This window comes from Mustela putorius, unplaced genomic scaffold (genome assembly GCF_011764305.1).
Source record: "Mustela putorius furo isolate JIRA1106 unplaced genomic scaffold, ASM1176430v1.1 tig00003909_pilon_pilon_pilon, whole genome shotgun sequence".
In the NCBI taxonomy this organism is placed as follows: domain Eukaryota; kingdom Metazoa; phylum Chordata; class Mammalia; order Carnivora; family Mustelidae; genus Mustela; species Mustela putorius.
In genome coordinates this window covers 33770525-33792621 of record NW_025422057.1, presented here as the reverse complement: position 1 = coordinate 33792621, position 22097 = coordinate 33770525, and the positions used below count along the sequence as shown (strand labels likewise).

Sequence of the window (22097 nt, the reverse complement as noted above, 5' to 3'; positions counted from 1 at the left end):
GATTTTATTTATTTGGTCCTTTCTCTTTTCTTTTTGATAAGTCGGGCCAGGGGTTTATCAATTTTATTAATTCTTTCAAAGAACCAGCTCCTAGTTTCGTTGATTTGTTCTATTGTTTTTTTGGTTTCTATTTCATTGATTTCTGCTCTGATCTTTATGATTTCTCTTCTCCTGCTGGGCTTAGGGTTTCTTTCTTGTTCTTTCTCCAGCTCCTTTAGGTGTAGGGTTAGGTTGTGTACCTGAGACCTTTCTTGTTTCTTGAGAAAGGCTTGTACCGCTATATATTTTCCTCTCAGGACTGCCTTTGTTGTGTCCCACAGATTTTGAACCGTTGTATTTTCATTATCATTTGTTTCCATGATTTTTTTCAATTCTTCTTTAATTTCCCGGTTGACCCATTCATTCTTTAGAAGGATACTGTTTAGTCTCCATGTATTTGGGTTCTTTCCAAACTTCCTTTTGTGGTTTGAGTTCTAGCTTTAGAGCATTGTGGTCTGAAAATATGCAGGGAATGATCCCAATCTTTTGATACCGGTTGAGTCCTGATTTAGGACCGAGGATGTGATCTATTCTGGAGAATGTTCCATGTGCACTAGAGAAGAATGTGTATTCTGTTGCTTTGGGATGAAATATTCTGAATATATCTGTGATGTCCATATGGTCCAGTGTGTCATTTAAGGCCTTTATTTCCTTGCTGATCTTTTGCTTGGATGACCTGTCCATTTCAGTGAGGGGAGTGTTAAAGTCCCCTACTATCATTGTATTATTGCTGATGTGTTTCTTTGATTTTGTTATTAATTGATTTATATAGTTGGCTGCTCCCACATTGGGGGCATAGATATTTAAAATTGTTAAATCTTCTTGTTGGACAGACCCTTTGAGTATGATATAGTGTCCTTCCTCATCTCTTATTATAGTCTTTGGCTTAAAATCTAATTGATCTGATATAAGGATTGCCACTCCTGCTTTCTTCTGATGTCCATTAGCATGGTAAATTCTTTTCCACCCCTTCACTTTAAATCTGGAGGTGTCTTCGGGCTTAAAATGTGTTTCTTTGGAGGCAACATATAGATGGGTTTTGTTTTTTTTATCCATTCTGATACCCTGTATCTTTTGACAGGGGCATTTAGCCCATTCACATTCAGGGTAACTATTGAAAGATATGAATTTAGTGCCATTGTATTGCCTGTAAGGTGACTGTTACTGTATATGGTCTCTGTTCCTTTCTGATCTACCACTTGTAGGCTCTCTCTTTGCTTAGAGGACCCCTTTCAATATTTCCTGTAGAGCTGGTTTGGTATTTGCAAATTCTTTCAGTTGTTGTTTGTCCTGGAAGCTTTTAATCTCTCCTTCTATTTTCATTGATAGCCTAGCTGGATATAGTATTCTTGGCTGCATGTTTTTCTCGTTTAGTGCTCTGAAAATATCATGCCAGCTCTTTCTGGCCTGCCAGGTCTCTGTGGATAAGTCAGCTGCCAATCTAATATTTTTACCTTTGTATGTTACAGACTTCTTTTCCCGGGCTGCTTTCAGGATTTTCTCTTTGTCATTGAGACTTGTAAATTTTACTATTAGGTGACGGGGTGTGGTCCTATTCTTATTGATTTTGAGGGGCATTCTCTGAACCTCCTGAATTTTGATGCTCGTTCCCTTTGCCATATTGGGGAAATTCTCCCCAATAATTCTCTCCAGTATACCTTCTGCTCCCCTCTCACTTTCTTCTTCTTCTGGAATCCCAATTATTCTAATGTTGTTTCGTCTTATGGTGTCACTTATCTCTCGAATTCTCCCCTCGTGGTCCAGTAGCTGTTTGTCCCTCTTTTGCTCAGCTTCTTTATTCTCTGTCATTTGGTCTTCTATATCACTAATTCTTTCTTCTGCCTCATTTATCCTAGCAGTTAGAGCCTCCATTTTTGATTGCACCTCATTAATAGCTTTTTTGATTTCACCTTGGTTAGATTTTAGTTCTTTTATTTCTCCAGAAAGGGCTTTTATATCTCTCGAGAGGGTTTCTCTAATATCTTCCATGCCTTTTTCGAGCCCGGCTAGAACCTTGAGAATTGTCATTCTGAACTCTAGATCTGACAAATTACCGATGTCTGTATTGATTAGGTCCCTAGCCTTCGGTACTGCCTCTTGTTCTTTTTTTTGTGTTGAATTTTTACGTCTTGTCATTTTGTCCAGATAAGAGTAAATGAAGGGGCAAGTAAAATACTAAAAGGGTGGCAACAACCCCAGGAAAATATGCTTTAACCAAATTAGAAGAGATCCAAAATCGTGAGTGGGGAGAAAGGGGATAAAAAGAGGTTCAAAAAGGAAGAAAAAAAAAAAAAAAAAAAAAAAGAAAAGAAAAAGAAAAAAAAAAAAAAAAAAGAAAAGAATTTTTTTAAAAAAAGAAAACACCTAAGAAAAATGTAAAAAAAATATATATATATATATATTAGATAAACTAGTAAAAAATCGTTAAAAAAGAAAAAGGTAACAGTTAAAAAAAAAATTTTACCCGAAGGCGAGAAAAAAAAAAAAATGAAAAAGAAAAAATTAAATTAACTGCAAGACTAAAAAAAATCACAGGAAAAAAGCCATGAGTTCCGTGCTTGGCTTTCTCCTCCTCTGGAATTCTGCTGCTCTCCTTGGTATTGAAACCGCACTCCTTGGTAGGTGAACTTGGTCTCGGCTGGATTTCTTGTTGATCTTCTGGGGGAGGGGCCTGTTGTAGTGATTCTCAAGTGTCTTTGCCCCAGGCGGAATTACACCGCCCTTACCCGGGGTCGGGGTGAGTAATCCGCTCGGGTTTGCTTTCAGGAGCTTTTGTTCCCTGAGCGCTTTCCGTAGAGTTCCAGAGGACGGGAATACAAATGGCGGCCTCCTGGTCTCCGGCCCGGAGGAGCCGAGAGCCCAGGGCCCCACTCCTCAGTGCGCGCTCAGAGAACAGCGCCCAGTTACTCCCGTCTGCCTGACCTCCGGCCGCGCTCCGAGCTCACCGAGCCTGCCACCGGTTCAAGGTAACACGGAGCTGCGAGCTTACTGTCGGCTCTGTCTCTGTAGCCGGCTTTCCCGTTCCAATACCCGCAAGCTCTGCGACACTCAGACACCCCCGATCCTTCTGTGACCCTGCGGGACCTGAGGCCACGCTGACCCCGCGTGGGCTTCGCCCCGGTTTAGCCTCTGGAGCGATGTCCCTCAGCGGAACAGACTTTTAAAAGTCCTGATTTTGTGCGCGGTTGCTCTGCCGCTTGCCGGGAGCCGGCCCCTCCCCCCCGGGGTCTATCTTCCCGTCGCTTTGGATTCACTTCTCTGCCGGTCCTACCTTTCAGAAAGTGGTTGTTTTTCTGTTTCCAGAATTGCTGTTCTTCTTCTCTTCGATCTGCCGATGGATTTTCAGGTGTTGCAATCTTTAGATAAGCTATCTAGCTGATCTCCGGCTAGCTGAAGCAGTCTCAGCTTGCTACTTCTCCGCCATCTTGACTCCTCCCCCTTTTTAAGATTTTTAATTATTTATTTTAGCAGGGGGAGTGAGAGGAGAGCATTGAGGGAGAAAAAATCTCAAGCAGACTCCATGCTGAGTGTGGAGCCTGAAGCGGGGCTCAATCTCATGACCCTGAGACCATGACCTGAGCTGAAACTAAGAGTCAGATGCTCAACTGACTGAGCCACCCAGGTACCCCATGATTAACTCCTTTTTAAGACTCAGTTTGGGTACTACCTCATATGCCTTCTCAGGTTTGCCTCTCACTCCCCAAATAAGATTGGATGCTCTAAAAATAACCTGTATATAACTCCCATCAGTGTAATGAGCATCTTAGTTCATAATTAGGCCTTTGTGAATATCTCTTCCATTCTACCGAAGAACTCCTTGAATCCAAAGACTGGGTCATCACCATCTTTTCATTGCTACTGTCAAATTAAGTGCTTATCACATGCAAATAAGATCCCTTCATTTTACAAACAGGAAGTTGAGACCCAAAGTTTATCACTCCCTTAAATGATCAATTCATAATGAAAGTAGCTTGATTAAAAAAAAAAGTGAGTTGAGAGGGAATTTAATAGGGCATAAGATAAATACACTATTGGTGTCATAAGAAACAATACTTTTTCCAAGTGATATATAATCAAATAAACAAATAATATCCATAGAATATTGATTAGGTGAGACAGTGGAGGGGCTTGATTTTTCCTAACCAAGTGGTTCCAGTTTCTAACATTCTGAAGCACTGTCACCACATAGCAGATATTTAAAAATTATTCTGAAAAAGGGGTGCCTGGGTAGCATAGTCAGTTACGTGTCCAATTCTTGGTTTTGACTCAGGTTACGATCTCAGGGTCCTGAGATCGGCCCAGTGTCAGGCTCTGTGCTCAGTGTGGAGACTGCCTGAGACTCTGTCTCCCTCTCCCCTAGCCCCTCCCCCTGCTCTCTCTTGTGTGCTCTCTCTCAAGTGAATGAATAACTCTTTAAAAAAAATTTTTCTGAAAAAAAGAAAAACTGACTCATTTTAAGTTATAGTATTTGTTGAATATTTCATTAGGAAACCATTGAATACTCTCTTATTACCCCAGAGTCTTATTAAAAATGAAATTCTCAGGGGTACCTGGGTGGCTCAGTGGGTTAAAGCCTCTGCCTTTGGCTCAGGTCATGATCCCAGAGTCCTGGGATCAAGCCCCACATCCGGCTCCCTGCTTAGCAGGGAGCCTGCTTCCCTTCCTCTCTCTCTGACTACCCCTCTGCCCACTTGTGATCTCTGTCTATCAAATAAATAAATAAATAATCTTAAAAAAAAGAAAAAAATAAATAAAAAGAAATTCTCAGGCGCCTGGGTGGCTTGGTCATTAGGCATCTGCCTTCCGCTCATGTCATGATCCCAGGGTCCTGGGATCAAGCCCTGCATTGGGCTCCCTGCTCAGCAGGAAGCCTGCTTCTCCCTCTTCTGCTCCCCCTGCTTGTGTTCCCTTTCTCGATATGTTTCTGTCAAGTGAATAAATAAAATCTTTAAAAAAAAAAAAAAAGAATAAAATTCTTTCTATGGAGCACCTGGCTGGCTCAGTCTGTATGGCATGCAGTTCTTGATCTCAAGGTTGTGAGTTTAAGCCCTAAGTCGGGTGTAGAGATTATTTAAATTAATAAAACTTTAAAAATATTAATTTGTTCTCGGCCAATCTGTAAATACTTAATACTTCCAACTTTCTTATCTGTTTGTTACCCCTCTCTTCCTTCTTTGTCCCCCTAATTATTAATAAACTTTACCCCCTGAACTGTGTTGAGTGTGCTGGGCCAGTTTCTGTTCTATGTATTACAAGGAAGAAACTCCTATATCTTGAGTTTTTTCCTGATGGCCTGATGTACAATGTTAATGCAAAGTGTTAATGGAAACAATTATTTTAACAGGATGGCACCACCTATTTTGCTTAGAAATGTCCTAATTTCCTGCTTAGGTTATCTAGAGATCAGATAGGGATTTCTTTCTGTACTCCCATTATACAGATTTGTATCATGCAAGCATTGTAAGACTTAGATCACAATCTGTTTAATTCCACTGGCTGCATTCTTCTTCCCAAGAAAATAAGTCCTCCCCCCTGCTGTTTTTATTTAGTTTCTCTTTTTATATAGGTATGACCCTAATAGGTCTTTACCCATAGATGCTTTTTAACTAACCTTCATTTTAAAGTTTGTCTGTTGCCCATTTTGAAGTTCACGTGGATTAGTCAGAAGTTCTTCTGCATTAGTTGGAATGCTATAGTGTTGTCACTGTTAACTCGGTCCTAGAAATTGGGCAAGCATCAGGCCCCAAAGTAAGCCATGTCTACTTGCTATATACTCTTACCATAGTGAATCTGCTTCAGTGTAGTTTGATAACTGTCTTTTTTTTTTTTCCAAATTTAATTATGCCTTGAGGCTGTTGAAAAACTGAATTTATTTGTTGAACCACAGCAGCAAGTGTTCTGGCATGTTTACTGAGCAGATTATTATACCTGACAAAAGGCAATTACATATACAATCAGATTTGGAAGTAACTGGATAATTAAAGGTTAATAAATTGTCTAGCATACAAGAAGTGCCTTTAGATTCTGGAGAAGTAAACTAAATACATACCTTTTTAAATTGTTTGAATAAAGATTACAAAATCTTTATTTTTAAGATTTGAAAGAAAGAAATGAATGAGGATACAAGCCTCCTTAAATACAAATACTCACTGAGATAGTGTAATATTTTGTCTTAACTGGAGACTGCAGAGATTCTTATTTTCTGTATTTCCATTCCTAAATACAGTAGTCTGGTATTACCATAGAAACTATCCTCCTTTTCCTCCTGTAGTGGTTGGGATTCAATGCTCTTGGTTTGTTTTATTTATCTAAATGGTTAAAGTTCCATTTTAAAGACGAGAATGATAAGATGACTCTAGGAACTGAAGTATCTGGTTTTAATTTTAGTTTAGCTTTGTTTTCTCAAAACAAATTATAACTTGCCATTGTAACTAATGGCAAATTGTGTCTCTCTCTCTGTCAAATAAGTAAAATCTTAAAAAAAAATAATGGCAAATTATGAATTCTATACATATCATGACTTACTAAAATTTTAGAATGAGGCATATGTGACTGATTTTGTTGAAGACTAAATTAATCCATCTGTTAGATTCTCCAAGCTTTCATTTGCCTTATTTTATTTTTTTTTAAAGATTTTATTTATTTATCAGATAGAGATCACAAATAGGCAGAGAGGCAAGCAAGGGGGGGTGGAAAGCAGCTCCCTGCTGAGCAGAGAGCCCAATGCGGGGCTCGATCCTAGGATCCTGGGATCATAACCTGAGCAGAAGGCAGAGGCTTTTAACCCACTGAGCCACCCAGGCGCCCCTCATTTGCCTCATTTTAAATCATAGCTGTGAGGACAAGGGGAGAGAAACATCCACTTAGATTCACAAACTTTTAAAAAGTGGTTATTCCCTCCCTCTTTCTCTTCTTATCAATTAAAGTGCATTTAAAAGAGTACACAGTGAAGCTCCAGCCTAGTCTAGCTCCCTTCATTCAAGCAATTACTATATCCAGGAGTATAGACACATTGGCATATAATTATTCTTCGCTGGCTAATCCATTTTTTTTAAAGATTTTATTTATTTATTTGACAGACAGAGATCACAAGTAGGCAGAGAGGCAGAGAGAGAGGAGAAAGCAGGCTCCCCGCTGAGCAGAGCCCGATGTGGGGCTCGATTCCAGGACCCCGGGATCATGACCTGAGCCGAAGGCAGAGGCCCTAACCCACTGAGCCACCCAGGTGCCCCTGGCTAATCCATATTATCTTCCTTCATTGTTCTAGGTCTTACACAGTTAATTTATACAAGCAGATCTTATTTCTCCATTGCTTTGATAAAGCAAAATGACTTACAGAGAGAATCAAAAGTCTAGTGAACACCTCTCATCATGAGATTCACGGTTTGATTTTCTGAGTATTGGAAGTAAGAGCTTTATTGGTGAAGTAATTACATAAACCACTTGTTACATAAGTGTGGCAGATGATGTAATGAATCTGGGCAGAAAATTGAATGTATGACATGGGAATGTTTATTTAACATGTTTGATGGTGGCATCACTGGTTTACAAAAGGTAATCTCAGGAGCAGAACTGTGGTTGTGAAATATTTTTAGTGTATTCTATAGCACAGATTAATCAGTCAATAAATAGACTAGCTATCAGAATAATTATAAGGTGATACTAAAAATTCAGAGATATTCTTTTAAAGATTTTATTTATTTATTTGACAGAGATCTCAAGTAGCAGAGAGGCAGGCAGAGAGAGAAGGGGAAGCAGGCTCACCGCTAAGCAGGGAGCCCAATGCAGGGTTTGATCTCGGGACCCTGAGATCATGACCTGAGCTGAAGGCAGGGGCTTAACCCACTGAGCCACCCAGGTGCCCCCAGAGATGTTTTTATTATTAATAGTTCACATTAAAGTAAATAACATAGCTAATTATTAGTATATAAGATGTGAGTTCAGATTAGACTTACAAAATTCTGTGTCACAAGGTAACATATACATTTCATCTTAACATATATTTACTTGGTGCCTAGTATATACCAGGTACTGGGCCAAATGTGAGGATACAGATGAAAGCAACACAAACTCCCAGTGTTGAGGCACTTACAGTGTATATTAGGAGGAAGTAAAGGCACTTCAGCTGTTGGGATATTGGAAAGAGACTGGGCTGAAATAGCCATGAATCACCCAGACTACAAAAGGAATTGTTATGTAATTCCTTAATGGGAGGACAGACACATCAATATGCTGTGAAAAATCCTGTGATAGAGATGTGGCAGGTGCTCTGAGGACATGAAAAGAATAGAAAACCCATCCCAAGCCCTGGGGGGCTTCTTGAGAGAGGCAGGATTTAAATTTTAAGAAATTTAAATTTTATGGAATAAATAAGAGTTACATGGATGATGAAGGAGGGGAAGGGGACTCCACACAGAGAAAAAGAAAATGAGCAATCTCCTGGGGATCATCGTGGTTTTTAAGAGAATTCCTTGTTTAGGAGCTTAAATTACAAGGCAGGAGAAGCTGCCAAAAGGATGAACTTGTTGGGGCCAAGGGTTGGCCACCCCAAGATGGACCACATTGGCATGAACATTTTTTTTTTATTAAAAGCAATCAAAACCCAGCAGATAGAGGTAACACTCCTTACCTCCCCCTCAAATGTCTGCTTGTACCAGGAAGAGAACTAGTAATGGAGACTCCCTTTTACGTAAGAATCTTCTCTGCATAATAGGGCAACCTTTGTTTTCCAAACATCTCCTTGTACTTTCCTGATAATGGTCCTTCTTCCCTTTGTATCCTCAGACCCTACTGCTGTCTCTAGTTCATATAAGCTTCATGTTGCCTCATTGTCTATGGAATTCCCATGTCTGTGTAGATTCTCCATAGGTAAGCTATTAAATTTAATTTTCTTCACTTAATCTGTCTCATTGCAATTTGATTCTTAGTCCAGTTAGAAAAATCTTGAAGGGCAGAGTAAATTCTTTCTCCCCAACAACCTCAATTAGGGGCAAGATTGCTTTGCATTTCGTGGTAAAGAAGTTGATCTTTATCTTGAAGAAGTTGGGACGCCATTGACTGTTTTAAGTTAGTGAGTGGTGTGATCGCATTTGTATTTTAGCTGGATCTCTCTAGCAGTGGTGTGAAGATTGATGGATCTGGGGTGTTAGAAGGCAGAGGCAAGGGAGGATAGGTGACACAAAAGGCCCTAGGGTAGAGGTTGTGATATCTGAACTAGGATTATAGTAGTAGTAGGGGTGGAAAGTATGAAGCAAGTGAATTCAAGAAATATTTAGGAGGTTAAATTGGCAAAATTTGGCAATAAGTTAGATGCCAGAGCTGTGAAAGAGAGGAGTCAAAACAGACTGAATAATAGGTTGCCTGAATGGCTCAGTTTGTTGAACGTGCAACTCTTGATCTCAGTTCAGGTCTTGATCTCAGTTCAAGCCTTAGATTGGGCTCCATACTGGACATGGAGCCTACTTAAAAACTAACAGACAAACAGGGCACCTGCCAATCTCAACCAAAACAGGCTGAATGCAGATTTCTAGTTTGGGTAATTAGGTAAATGCTGTTTTTCAATATGTAAGCCACATTTTTTAATCAGGAAGCTGAATTAGGTATTCTCATGACAGAAGAAAAACAAGCCAAGTACATTTGTAAAGGTACTAAAATTATACTCAACTATTTGAGGTAAATGTACCTGAGGAACTACCTGAAATTTTCTTTCCTGTTTTGGGTAATTAGAGAAATTTTGCTTTTCAGAAATAGAGGCTAGAAAAATTCTTGTTAATAATTTCATTAAAATCTTTCAGTATTTATAAAGAACTTTTAGGAAACTTTACTTAAATATTTATTGTTATTTGGGTTTAAATATATAATATAAATAATTTAAAACCCCATTGCCAAAGAATTACTTTAAAACTCAACCATATAAAATGTTAATTTCTTATATTATTAAATGGAGAGTCAAAAGAGCCTCTTTTTTTTTTTTTTAAAGATTTTATTTATTTGACAGATATCACAAGTAGACAGAAAGGCAGGTGGCAGAACGGGGCGGGGGGCTGGTGGACAGGCTCCCCACTGTGTGGGGAGCCCAAAGTGGGGTCTGATCCCAGAACCCTGAGATCATGACCTGAGCCAAAGGCAGAGGCTTAATCCACTGAGCCACTTATGCGCCACGAAAGAGCCTCTTAATTAAAAGTTTATGTGGGACACCTGGGTGGCTCGGTGGGTTAAGCTGCTGCCTTCCGCTCAGTTCGTGATCTCAGGGTCCTGGGATTGAGCCTGCATCAGGCTCCCTGTCTTTCAAATAAATAAATAAATAAAATCTCAAAAAAAAAAAAAGTTTATGTAACAAATTCTACTGCCAACTATATACTCAAGAAAAATAAAAACATATATCCACACAAAAACTTGTACATGAATGTTCACAGCATTGTCATTCATAATAGCTGAAAAATGGAAATAATCCAAATGTACATTAAATGTGGAATGGATGAACAAATGTGTCATATACATATAATAGAATATTATTTGGCCATAAAAAGGAGTGAAGTACTGACGCATGCTACAACATGGACGACCCTTGAAAACATCATGCTAATTGACAGAAACTTGTTATAAAAGACCACAGGTTATATGATTCCTGTTGGTAGAGTGACTGCTAGTGGTATGGGGTGATAAAAATGTTCTAAAGTTGTTTAAGATGGTTGCATAACACCGTGAATATACTCAAAACCATTGATTTGTATACTTGAAATGGATGAATAGTATGTGAAATGCATCTCAAAACCTGTCCTAAAAATTTTTATAAAACTAACAGAACAAGAAATAGCAGTTTAATTATATTAAAGTTATAAAAGCAAAAATAGAGAACAGTTGTAATAGCTTTCAAAAATAGGAAGGCTGTATAAGTAAGGTAAACTGTCATATGTGATAGCTGTAAGCTGATAAATCAAAAATTAGAAAAGTAAGTGTATTTAGAGACACTGAACTAAACAGAAGGAGTTAATGTGATTGCTTCAAAGAATGGGAAGGGTGGGGCAGGGGACTGTTGGTTTTTATGATAGGCTCTATATGATTGTTAACCATGTATTACTTGGTAAAATTAATTTTAATAAAGAAATTAACCCCATAAATCATATGTATGTATGTATTTGTATGCCATTTTAGCCACAATAGTGACCAAAAATTAAAGATAAAGCAAATGTGAGTGTGTTTAAATCTGATTATGTAAATTCCATTTTTAAAAAATATTTTATTTATTTATTTGACAGACAGAGATCACAAGTAGGCACAGAGGCAGGCAGAGAGAGGGGGGAAGCAGGCTCTCTGCTGAGCAGAGAGCCTGATGCGGGGCTGGATCCCAGGACCCTGGGATCATGACCTGAGCTGAAGGCAGAGGCTTCAACCCACTGAGCCAAACAGGCGCCCCCTGTAAATTCCAATTTTTGCCTCTTTTTCCAAATTCCGAACTTATCTAATCTAGAAGTACTATATAGCTTACCATCAAAAATACCTTGAGAACATTCTACTTCTGCTGTGTGCAGTTCACCCTAGTGAAGTGACCTAAAGAGATCGATGCCTTTAAACAGTCTCTAGAGAGTGCTCTACCCAGAGTTTGCTCCTGGTTCTGCGTAGGTGGGAGTGGAAAGGCTGGCTGAAAACAGGTGTGGCAAATGGGACATTTGAAGAGGGTAGGCGTGGGTTAGGGGTCAGTTGTATCAGAGAGCTTGAGGCAGCTCGAGGGCAATTAACACCTGAGGGCAAAAAGTGAGGTGAGTGGAGGCACAGTACTGTTTCTTTACAGTTTTTGGCTAGGCCCTTTCTGGCTGCTACTTAAACTTCTCTTCTGTGCTTCATGTGGAGTTTTTCATATGTGGTGTTTTGAGATAGTTGGAAAGGTAGTAAAGCCAAGAGCTTTAAAAATCATACCGAGCTCGTCATTTGATTTCAACATCTACTAGGAAAAGGACTTGTATTTTCTCCCATTCGGACTAATTTAGTAAGACCCATTTTTCTTGAATCTCTAGTGCCTAATTGCTCATATTTCTTCGTTAAAACTGTATTATGGTTTAGGATTTTTGTTGCTGTTTAAATCTCTGATGCCCTCTAGGAACCCTTTCATAGGCTTTGTGTTTTGGAGGGAGAGGAAAAATGATCTGCTTTACTTTTGGAATCTGCAAAGGAACTCTGAAGTCCCAGGTGGATTTGGTGTTTGGAAAAGGGAATTTGGGGGACTAAGGTTGACCCTGAGCCCCCAGGTCACTGTTCACATTTACAAAAGCAAACCTGGTATCCCCAGTTGCTTTTCTCTTGAGGTTGGCTTAGCTTTATTTATCTTCTATCTTGGGTCACTGCCCCTGAGGTGCTTCAAAAGCAAAACCCAAAAGACTCAAAACAAAGAAAGCTAAACCAGATTCAAGGAAAAAATGACCTGGCACTCTGGGTTCACTTTTACAAAGGCAAAAAGTCACTTCAAGAGTTCCATAGAATGGTTTTAAGTCAGCCTAGATTCATTGTGTCAATTGCACAAAGTGATCTCAACAGGTCCGAGACCCCAAAGTTTCTTGGGTGGAGACTAGGAGTGAGACTTAGGATGAGAAACTGTCAGCAAGCCAGATGCGTAGACACAAACGAATTCTTCAGTGATTCTGAAGCGATTCAACTATTTTGAGCATATAAATGGGACCACCCATGCAACCATATCTTTCCTTAAGCTAAATCTTTTTGTTTGCTGGACACACACACACACACACACACACACACACGGAATGCTGAGGAAGTGAAACTTACAACTCACAGATATTGGCATAAGTCTACTTTATGTTATCAGATTAATTATAAAAGGTATTTTTGAACCCTTGGTGAAAAAAGAAGTTAAGATACTAATTTTAGATAATCTTATAAATCGTGATGAGATAGAACTGAGGCTTCTTATTTTGCTCTTCATTTTTGTATGATCCATACTTTGCTTACTTCCCAAAAGGATTTAAGGTAGAATTATTTTACTTGACTATTGGAACAAACTCTTTTATAGACCTTAATACCAATTTTCATTATAATATGCCTGACTTTATCCTTTAATAAGTAATTGTAAAATTGCTTTTGAATAATCTAGGGAACTTTTTTTTTTTTGTTCTTGTTTGAGATCTACATCTTTGAATATCAGGTATATATGTTAATAAGTTCACCTGTTGAGACTGTGTCTTACTATTTATTTACAAGACTGAGAGAGATTTTGTGTAATTAATAGCAAATGTATTATTTGTGTACTGCCATCTGAAAGGGAGCAAAGCTCAAGGAAGAGAAGTGAGGTTTTCCATAACTTGGGTTTTAATGGTAAAGATATAGTGCATCCTGTGAAACCTGACTAAATGTGAGAGATAGACCCCAAGGCTATAACTGTGTGCAAGTGAAGGTGAGTTTTTTTCTGGCACTACTCCAGTTTCCTCCTCCCTTTCTATCACACTCTGGCTCCAGAATAGGCATGTTCTTTTTCAGCTATTCCAAAGATCAGGAATCATGCTTTTTGGTCAAAGCAGGCATGGGTAGCAGCCTATATAATGGGCTCATTGCATCACTGTGGCCTGGCATAAGGTTATGTAGGACCCAAGAATAATGTCCTAGTTTTGCGTTACATCTTTTACTTCAGTAGAACTGTACTTTAACTCACTACCACCACTCTGCGCCCGTGGCTGTTTCTGAATTTTATGCCCCCTGTCAGTTTCCTTACTCCTCCATTCAGCATCTCCTATCTTCCAGTTGCCCCTTTACCCCATAAGCGCTTCTCATCTTCTCCAGTGCAGCCCCTTCTCCTCGCAGGATTCCTTCTCCCGCCGTCCCTCCATCCTTCACTCCCTCGCTCCATCTACCCTTCAGTTATCCTTCAAGCAATAAGAAATAAAGCTTCTGTTGATAATCCCCCCTACCGCAAAAGAACTGTAGTTTAAAATGTGAAAAAATGGGATTACATCAAACTGAAAAGCTTTTTTTTTTTGAGGAAAGCTTTTGAATTTTTTGAGGAACCTCCACACTGCTGTCCATGGTGGCTGTACCAATTTACATTCCTACAAGCAGCGCACAAGGTTTCCTTTTCTCCACATCCTTGCCAAGACTTTTTATTTCTTTGTCTTTTTGAGAACAGCCATTCTCATAGGTGTGAGGTGATATCTTATTGTAATTCTGATTTGCGTTTTCCTGACAATTAGTGAAGTTTAGCATTTTTTCATGTGCCTGTTGGCTGCCTATGTATCTTCTTTGGAAGAATGTCTATTCAAGTCTTTTGCCCATTTTTTAACTAGATTGTTTAGGGGGTGTCTGATATTCAATTGTGTAAGTTTTTCATATATTCTGGATATTAATCCTTTATCAAATCTATGATTTGCAAGTATCTTCACCCATTAGGTAGGTTGCCTTTTTGTTTTGTTGATGGTGTCCTTTGCTTTGCAAAAGCTTTTCAGTTTGAGGGGTGCCTGGGTGGCTCAGTCTGCATTCAGCTCAGGTCATGATCCCAGGGCCCTGGGATCAAGCTCCACATCAGGCTTTCTGCTAGGCAGGAAGCCTGCTTCTCCCTCTCTGGCTCCCCCTGCTTATGTTCCCTCTCTCACTGTCTCTGTCAAATAAATAAATAAAATCTTTTTTAAAAAGGGGGGGGGGCACCTGGGTTGCTCAGTGGGTTAAGCCGCTGCCTTTGGCTCGGGTCGTGGTCTCGGGGTCCTGGGATCGAGCCCCGCATTGGGCTCTCTGCTCAGCAGGGAGCCTGCCTCCCTCTCTCTCTCTCTGCCTTCCTCTCCATCTACTTGTGATTTCTGTCAAATAAATAAATAAAATCTTAAAAAAGAAAACCCATAGGATATTGTATGGCGATAATACTTTAATTTAAAAAAGTGGAACGAGGGGCGCCTGGGTGGCTCAGTGGGTTAAAGCCTCTGCCTTGGGCTCAGGTCATGATCCCAGGGTCCTGGGATGGAGTCCCACATCGGGCTCTCTGCTCAGCAGGGAGCCTGCTTCCTCCTCTCTCTCTCTCTCTGCCTGCCTCTCTGCCTACTTGTGATCTCTGCCTGTAAAATAAATAAATAAAATCTTTTAAAAATAAAAAAATAAAAATAAAAATAAAAAAGTGGAACAAAGGGGCACCTGGGTGGCTCAGTTGGTTGGAGGACTGCCTTCGGCTCAGGTCATGATCCCAGAGTCCTGGAATCAAGTCCCACATTGGGCTCCCAGCTCCACGGGGAATTTGCTTCTCCCTCTGACCACCTCCGGGCTCATGCACTCTCTCAACTGTCTCTCTCTCAAATAAATAAATAAAATTTTAAAAATAAATAAAAATTAAAAAGTGGAATAGGACCTTATAATAATTACGGATGAGGGACACTGATAGACCATTCAGAAATGTTAAAGATCATTTAATTCTTACTAACATTAGATGCAAATCTTTATCATGATGGAATCTATTTTCTTTATCAGTGCCCCAGAGAAGGAGCCTGAGAAGAAGTCAGTTGACTGCATTCACTTTCCCTAGTTTGCCCACAGGCCACATTGGCCTTTTTCAGAGAGCTGTGAGCTCAAGCCAAAAGAAGTCTGTAGGGTGCTCTTTTTCTTTTATCTTTTTCTTTTTTTTTTTTTTTTTTGAGATTTTATTTATTTATTTGACAGAGATCACAAGTAGGCAGAGAGGCAGGCTGAGAGAGAGGGGGAAGCAGGCTTCCTGCTGAGCAAAGAGCCCAATGTGGGGTTCGATCCTAGGACCCTGGGATCATGACCTGAGCGGAAGGCAGAGGCTTGAGGCCTGAGCCACCCAGGCGCCCCGAGTGCTCATTTTTTAATACTCTGAAGAGCCTAGGGAAAAGCCCCTGGTAAACTTGGGATGGTTTTCATCAATCAGTAAGTTATTTCTTGAATGTCTACTGAGTGATTACACTCTGTTGGACACACTTTATGCGTTTACCTGCCTAGCTTTATGAAGTTTGTTTCTATTTACTTACCAAATGCAGTATTATGCGTTTGAAAAATTGTACACACATGGAAATGAGAAATCAGAATAGGAGAGCAGTATGCTTCCTGGACCATTATTTCCTCCGCACCTGTATCCATGCATCCTTTGGGGCACAGACAACAGAAATGGTTTTCACGTTTACAGCCACTGAGTTCGTGGGCTGAGAATAATGGGCAAGCAGTCAGTGGCTCCTATAGAAATCAGCAACTTCTGTCTTTTTTTTTTTTTAAGATTTTATTTATTTATTTGACAGACAGAGATCACAAGTAGGCAGGGAGAGAGCAGGAAGCAGGCTCCCTGCTGAGCAGAGAGCCCGATGCAGGGCTCCATCCCAGGACGCTGGGATCATGACCTGAACCGAAGGCAGAGGCTTTAGCCCACTGAGCCACCGAGCGCCCGTAGCTTCTGTCTTAATATTAAATTGATTGTAGCAGGATGCCTGGGTGGCTCAGTCAGTTAAGTGTCTGCCTTCCACTCAGGTCATGATCTCAGGGTCCTGGGATTGAGCCCCATCAGGCTCCCTGCTCAGCAGGGAGCTTGCTTGTCTTTCCCTCTGCTCCTCCTTCCTGCTTGTGGTCTCTCTCTCTCAAATAAATAAATAAAATCTTTAAAAATAAATAAAATAAATTGATTGTTATCTTCCCTGTATGTTAACTAACTGGAACTTAAATTAAAACTTGAATCTGAAAAAAACTTGAATTTAAAAAACAAATTTATCGTAGCATCCTCATGTATTACTGTAGTTTAGAGTTCTAGGGTTGTGTGAATAGTTTTTTTTTCCTTTATACTTTCTTCAGGTCAACATCAAAACATTACTTGTTTCCATGTTAACTGTCGCTTCCCCACTTTCCCCGCTTAAAATGTAAATTCTTTTTTTTTTTTTAATATTTTATTTATTTATTTGAGAGAGAGAACATGAGCGAGGAGAAGGTCAGAGGGAGAAGCAGACTCCCCATGGAGCTGGGAGCCCGATGTGGGACTCGATCCCGGGACTCCAGGATCATGACCTGAGCTGAAGGCAGTCATCCAACCAACTGAGCCACCCGGGCGCCCCTAAAATGTAAATTCTTGAAGCATAGGATTATTGTCTCATTCAGTACTATATCTCTGGCCTGGCACAGTAGCCAGCACGCTATAGGTGGGCAAAGTTTGTTGAAGGAATAAATGAATCTTACCTAGATTGTTGGCTTTTTTTCTACATTGGCAATGAGTTCCTTAACCATGAATGTGCAGCCCTAGATATCTACAAGTTAATAATGCACAATGTATATTTCTATAAAATATTAGTGTAAATTTAAAAGCATGTAGATTAGACTTGTCTGCATGTAGGCAGGTAGGTTAAATTTTATGGTTCCTGTAATTTCTAGTGATAAGAGATTTGCATATGAGTATCTGACCACATGTGAAAATTATAAGCATAATATTTCTTTATCTAGGCGTCTGTTTTGTGCTGTTTGGCAGAGGAACCAGTTCTGTATTCACTGTTGGAGTTGGTGTAGGTTTTAAATTCATTAAATGGACTCCTCCTTTCCCACCTGAGGGTAGATCAGCCCAAGAGGAAAAAGAGACTTATTTTAAGGCCTCTTCCTCTTCCAAATCCCAAAGGTCATGTTGCTAATGCCTTTTAGAAAGAAAGGGAGATTACAGCCAGCGTATTAAGTGGTTACTTTCTGCTGACTGTGCGCATGCCCATGCATACTTGTGCAAACACACACTTACACCTAAAAGAAGAATCCTTCAAAATGAGGCTTTTGTTAACAACTGTGTGAGGAGCATTTATTATTGAAATTTATTTTAATATATAAATATATAAACCTTATCTTTATCTCTAGAGTTAATACTTGGCCATTGTGGAATATTAGGTAAATGAAGAATTCAGTAACAGTTACCCATAACCCCACCACACAAATAACAATGTTACATTCTTAACATTCTCGAAAATTTTTTTCCATTCTTTTTTGATGGGTGTTTATGTAATTTTAGTAGGGACGTTTATCACAAGCATCTTACCAAGATACTTAAAATTTTGTGTAAATATCGATTCTAATAACTACATAATATTCATCTTACAGATAGATATACCTCACCACTTAACCATTCTCTCAGTACTGAGATTTGGGCTGCTTTCAGGTTTTATTTTCCCCCTCAAACTAATCGTTTTTTGATAACACAGCATTTTTGAGGTTAAGATCATTATTCTCTACCTTTATTATTGTTTCCTGAGGTTTGAGTCCTAGAACTAGGATTACTGAGTCAAAGGGAATGGCTGTTTTATAGGGTTCTTAAACATGTATTATAAAATCACATTCTGGAGATATTATGCCAAAATTCATTTTCACGGTCAGTGTGTGTGAAAGTTGCTTGTTGCTAAGTAACAGTCAAGAATTACACAGAAGTTTAAATAAATAAATTTAAACTTTAACCTTTCTTTTTCAGGCAGTATATTCTTTTAGCTTTGTTTCAGTTTAGCTTCTGTACCAATATCTTAACTTTTGATACAGCCTAGAATATTGTCCAAAAGAAAATAGAGTGGCTTTTAATATTAGTAGTTACTCTTTTCATTATGGAATTTTCACCCTTTGATGGGAACATCTCTACTAAGTTGTATATTGGAAGGGAAAAGAGTCAGACAAGTCCATTACCTTCCTAAAGAAGTAGTTTTTTGTAACCTCTTTTTAGGTTTTAATTACCCCCAGAAGTTTTATCCCTCCCAGAGTCCCTGGGTTGGCTCACATATCCTAGGAGTAAATACAAATGCTTCCTTCAGTTGAAAGCAAAACCAGTACACCCCTTACTTATAATGTGAATTAAAACAAGAAGAAAGAAAAGAAAAGGAAAAAAAAAGAAAGAATAATATAAAAACTGAAGGAAGGTAGTAAGTAAAGTATTTAGCTTTCTGAAACAATTCAAACAGGGATAGGAAGTTGGTTTTAAATGGCTTAAAGGAGATTAGGGTTTTAAAGTTGGATAAGGAGTTTGGTGCTTTGGTTTAGGCACGGCATTGCTTTTAAAAGATTACTTCCATATTTGACAACAATTCTAACTAGAGATTATAGAGCAAATAGTCAATTTTAAAACACTACGGAATACAAGAGGGCTTCTTTTTGTTGTTGTTTGTTTATACAGAATGATTGCCTAGAGTTAACAGGCTGAGTCCTGAAGCCCTCATTTCATAATACTGCTGAGGATCTATCACCAGGGGGGATCCAGCAGAGGTTGTTTAATGCACTTAATTGAGATTATCTGAGCTTTTGGTTTAAATTACTTTGGGAAAAGTCTAGGTACAAACGGCTTCTTTGAAAGGTAAACATACTTAACCTCTAAGAAAAAAGGTTCAATTTAAGTTCCTTGAAATTTTTCAAACAGGTAATAGCACCAGCCCTTATTAATTAAATTGGAGTATGGGCTGCATATTGTGTAAAGATGAGATCTCTATACATCAGGTACAAGTGTTACTATAATTCTATTAATAGTGTTTTCATTATTTTATAATTGTTTGAGAATGCAGTCAGGTATTGTATTAGAAAAGCAACCCCTGACAATTTTAGCTATTTCGAAAGTATAAAGATACATGTGCTGTTTTGGTTATAAAGTATAATTAGTGATGAAATTTTAAAAATGAATTCCTTATTCTGTTCAATCTAAGAAGCAGGTCATATTAAAGTGGATCAAGAGTGGCCTATACTGCATGTATTAGCTATGGGTAAATAGTCAAAAGTTTAACATTTTCCCTATCTTTCTCAGCTCCTTGACCTGTTTATGGTTTGGGATTGGTCTACTTATCTAGCTGATTACGGACAGCCAGCTTCTAAGTACCTTCGGGTGAATCCAAACACAGCTCTGACTCTTTTGGAGAAGTGAGTATATTCTGAAGACTTTTTTGCATAACATTATAGCATTTGGTGATTTAGCGATGATTGAACAACTAGAGATTTTCAACAAAAGAGAAATGTCTAAGTGGAGCTTAAAAGCTCAGTCCATTTTAATAACCAAAACATAAGCCTCTTTCTTTGCTGATTGTAATGTTGGTGTTGTTTTATGGGATTGCTGTTTATGTTGATGTGAAACAAAATTTTGGTGCATCTCGTCCAGTTAAAAATAATAGAAGTTTAGGTGTTACTTTTCCCTTTCATTATATGGCAGATTTTCTTTTCACTTAATGATATTTCATTTTACGTATCACTGCTAAATTTTCTATTTTTGAATTAAAAATGTATATTATTTTCCTATACTTCAAAATATCTGTGATATATTTGATTTCAAAGGACAAAAGAAACTGTTTAAAATAAATGTAAACTTATTTTACCATGCCATGAAACACTGCTGAGACCCACCCCCCCCCAAAAAAAACAACAAAAAACCCTGCTTTAAATTTTCTAATGTTAATTTTTCTTTCACCTTGTCTTGCTATGAATGTGATTTGCAGAGTCCACAGAGGGTATGTATTTTAGCATACATTGGTGGAACAACAATATTAGAAAACTTAACATACTTTAGATTTACAGACTAATGCAAAAACCCGACTTCATATAGAATGTAAAATAAAGCTGCTAATTTTTGTGTAGTTGCTCTGAACTTTTATTAGTACCTATTTTCTTTGAAGTATATTTTTCAAGCATAAGGATTAGTGTGATAATTCAGAGCATGCCAAGATATTTTACTTGTGATAGCATAGCGTTTAATTTCTCTTTACCAAGCCTCTTCATTCATATATATTCCTAGGATGAAGGATACTAGCAAAAAGAACAATATATTTGCTCAGTTCAGGAAGAATGATCGAGACAAACAGAAGTTGATAGAGACAGTCGTGAAACAGCTAAGAAGTTTGGTGAATGGTATGTCCCAGCACACATAGACTTGGACTGCACTCAGTGAGATCAAATCTGTGATTCAACATTGTTTTCTAACAAGAGTCATGATACGGTAATTTGTTTGCAGAATTTAAAAATGCAGTAGGAAAAAGACATTGATGAGAAATTAAAAGAGAAACAATAAAAATATCATTTGTATGGATTTTTAAATAATTGGTTACTATTTTATATAGGGAAAGTGTGGCGTTAATTTTTTTCACTTTTAGGGAAAAAAGGCAAAACGTAATACATAAATCAGGTCAAAAATTGTACATGAAACTGGTTGTAAATACATTAGAAAAATCTTATATGCCTCTACATATTAAGTATTTTTTTTCTATTCAGACTTGAATGACTTTTCTGGGTTTTTTCATTAGTATCCAGTTTTGAAATGTAATCATGTCTGACATGGGAGTACTTTACTGTCATTTTGTAACTTGTTAATTTTTATTTTCATCTCAATATGATTTAAGTGGACTAAATTTTCCAATTCTGCACACTCTGAGGGAAAAATATACAAATCTTTAAAGGTCCCTGAAATCAACCTTGATTTAACTCAGTAAGAATGTGAATTATTTGTTCTGTTTGGGTGGTTTAATTTAATGGTTTTGAATATGAAGAAAAGGTGTTTGGATTTTCTAAAGCTGCAATGTTGTTTCTGTTTAGCAGGGTTAATATTTCTAACTATATTGTTTGTAGTTGACCTCATTTTAGGATTTATTTGGTTTGGTTTGGTTCAAGTTAAAAGAGGACAGGAAGGGATTGGAGTAAACCACTTCAGGTGCTGCTTGTGCTAAAGTAGATACGTTCCTACACACAGACGTTACCACAGGGGTCAGGTTACTTTCTTCAAATAGCAGCTCTCAGTACCTATCCTCAGTATGGAAACAGGCCAAACCAAATGAACTCTGGAAAATCTAAAATGAATGTACATTTTCTTCTGTGTAAATTACTGTGGTCCAAATGGTGGTATCAACCTGATCCTAAGTTTCTTTTCATTGTATTTATGCTGAATATTCCTTTTTGCATTTTCAGGATTTATGCCTGTAAGAAACTTACACTTGACTCTGTGATATAAGTGTAAAGAATTACATGTACATTTCTTGATTTTGTGATGAAATATTAAAAAGGTTGAGCAGGTTGTTGAAATTGCATTGCTGTTGCATCTGTTCAGAGCTTCCTGATTGGAAACAACTGCTTCCTTCGGAAAAACTGTTACTCGCTAGTTA

At 38.4% G+C, this 22097-nt stretch overlaps 1 protein-coding gene across 4 annotated transcripts in view; it reads left to right on the top strand.

Annotated features, from left to right (window-relative positions):
- The window catches only part of EXOC6 (exocyst complex component 6), a 252592-nt gene extending 230570 nt beyond the window's left edge, over nt 1-22022 (top strand). For 3 of the 4 annotated variants that reach the window (XM_004749653.3, XM_004749654.3, XM_004749656.3), the window contains 2 exons: nt 19763-19875; nt 20741-22022. In XM_004749653.3, coding sequence (XP_004749710.1) covers nt 19763-19875; nt 20741-20873 — 246 coding nt within the window. In that variant the 3' untranslated portion in view covers nt 20874-22022. Of the gene's footprint in view, nt 1-8823; nt 8908-19762; nt 19876-20740 lie in introns of those variants that run through there. The other variant, XM_045069028.1, reaches the window with a different exon arrangement.
- The last annotated feature ends 75 nt before the right edge of the window (nt 22023-22097 follow it).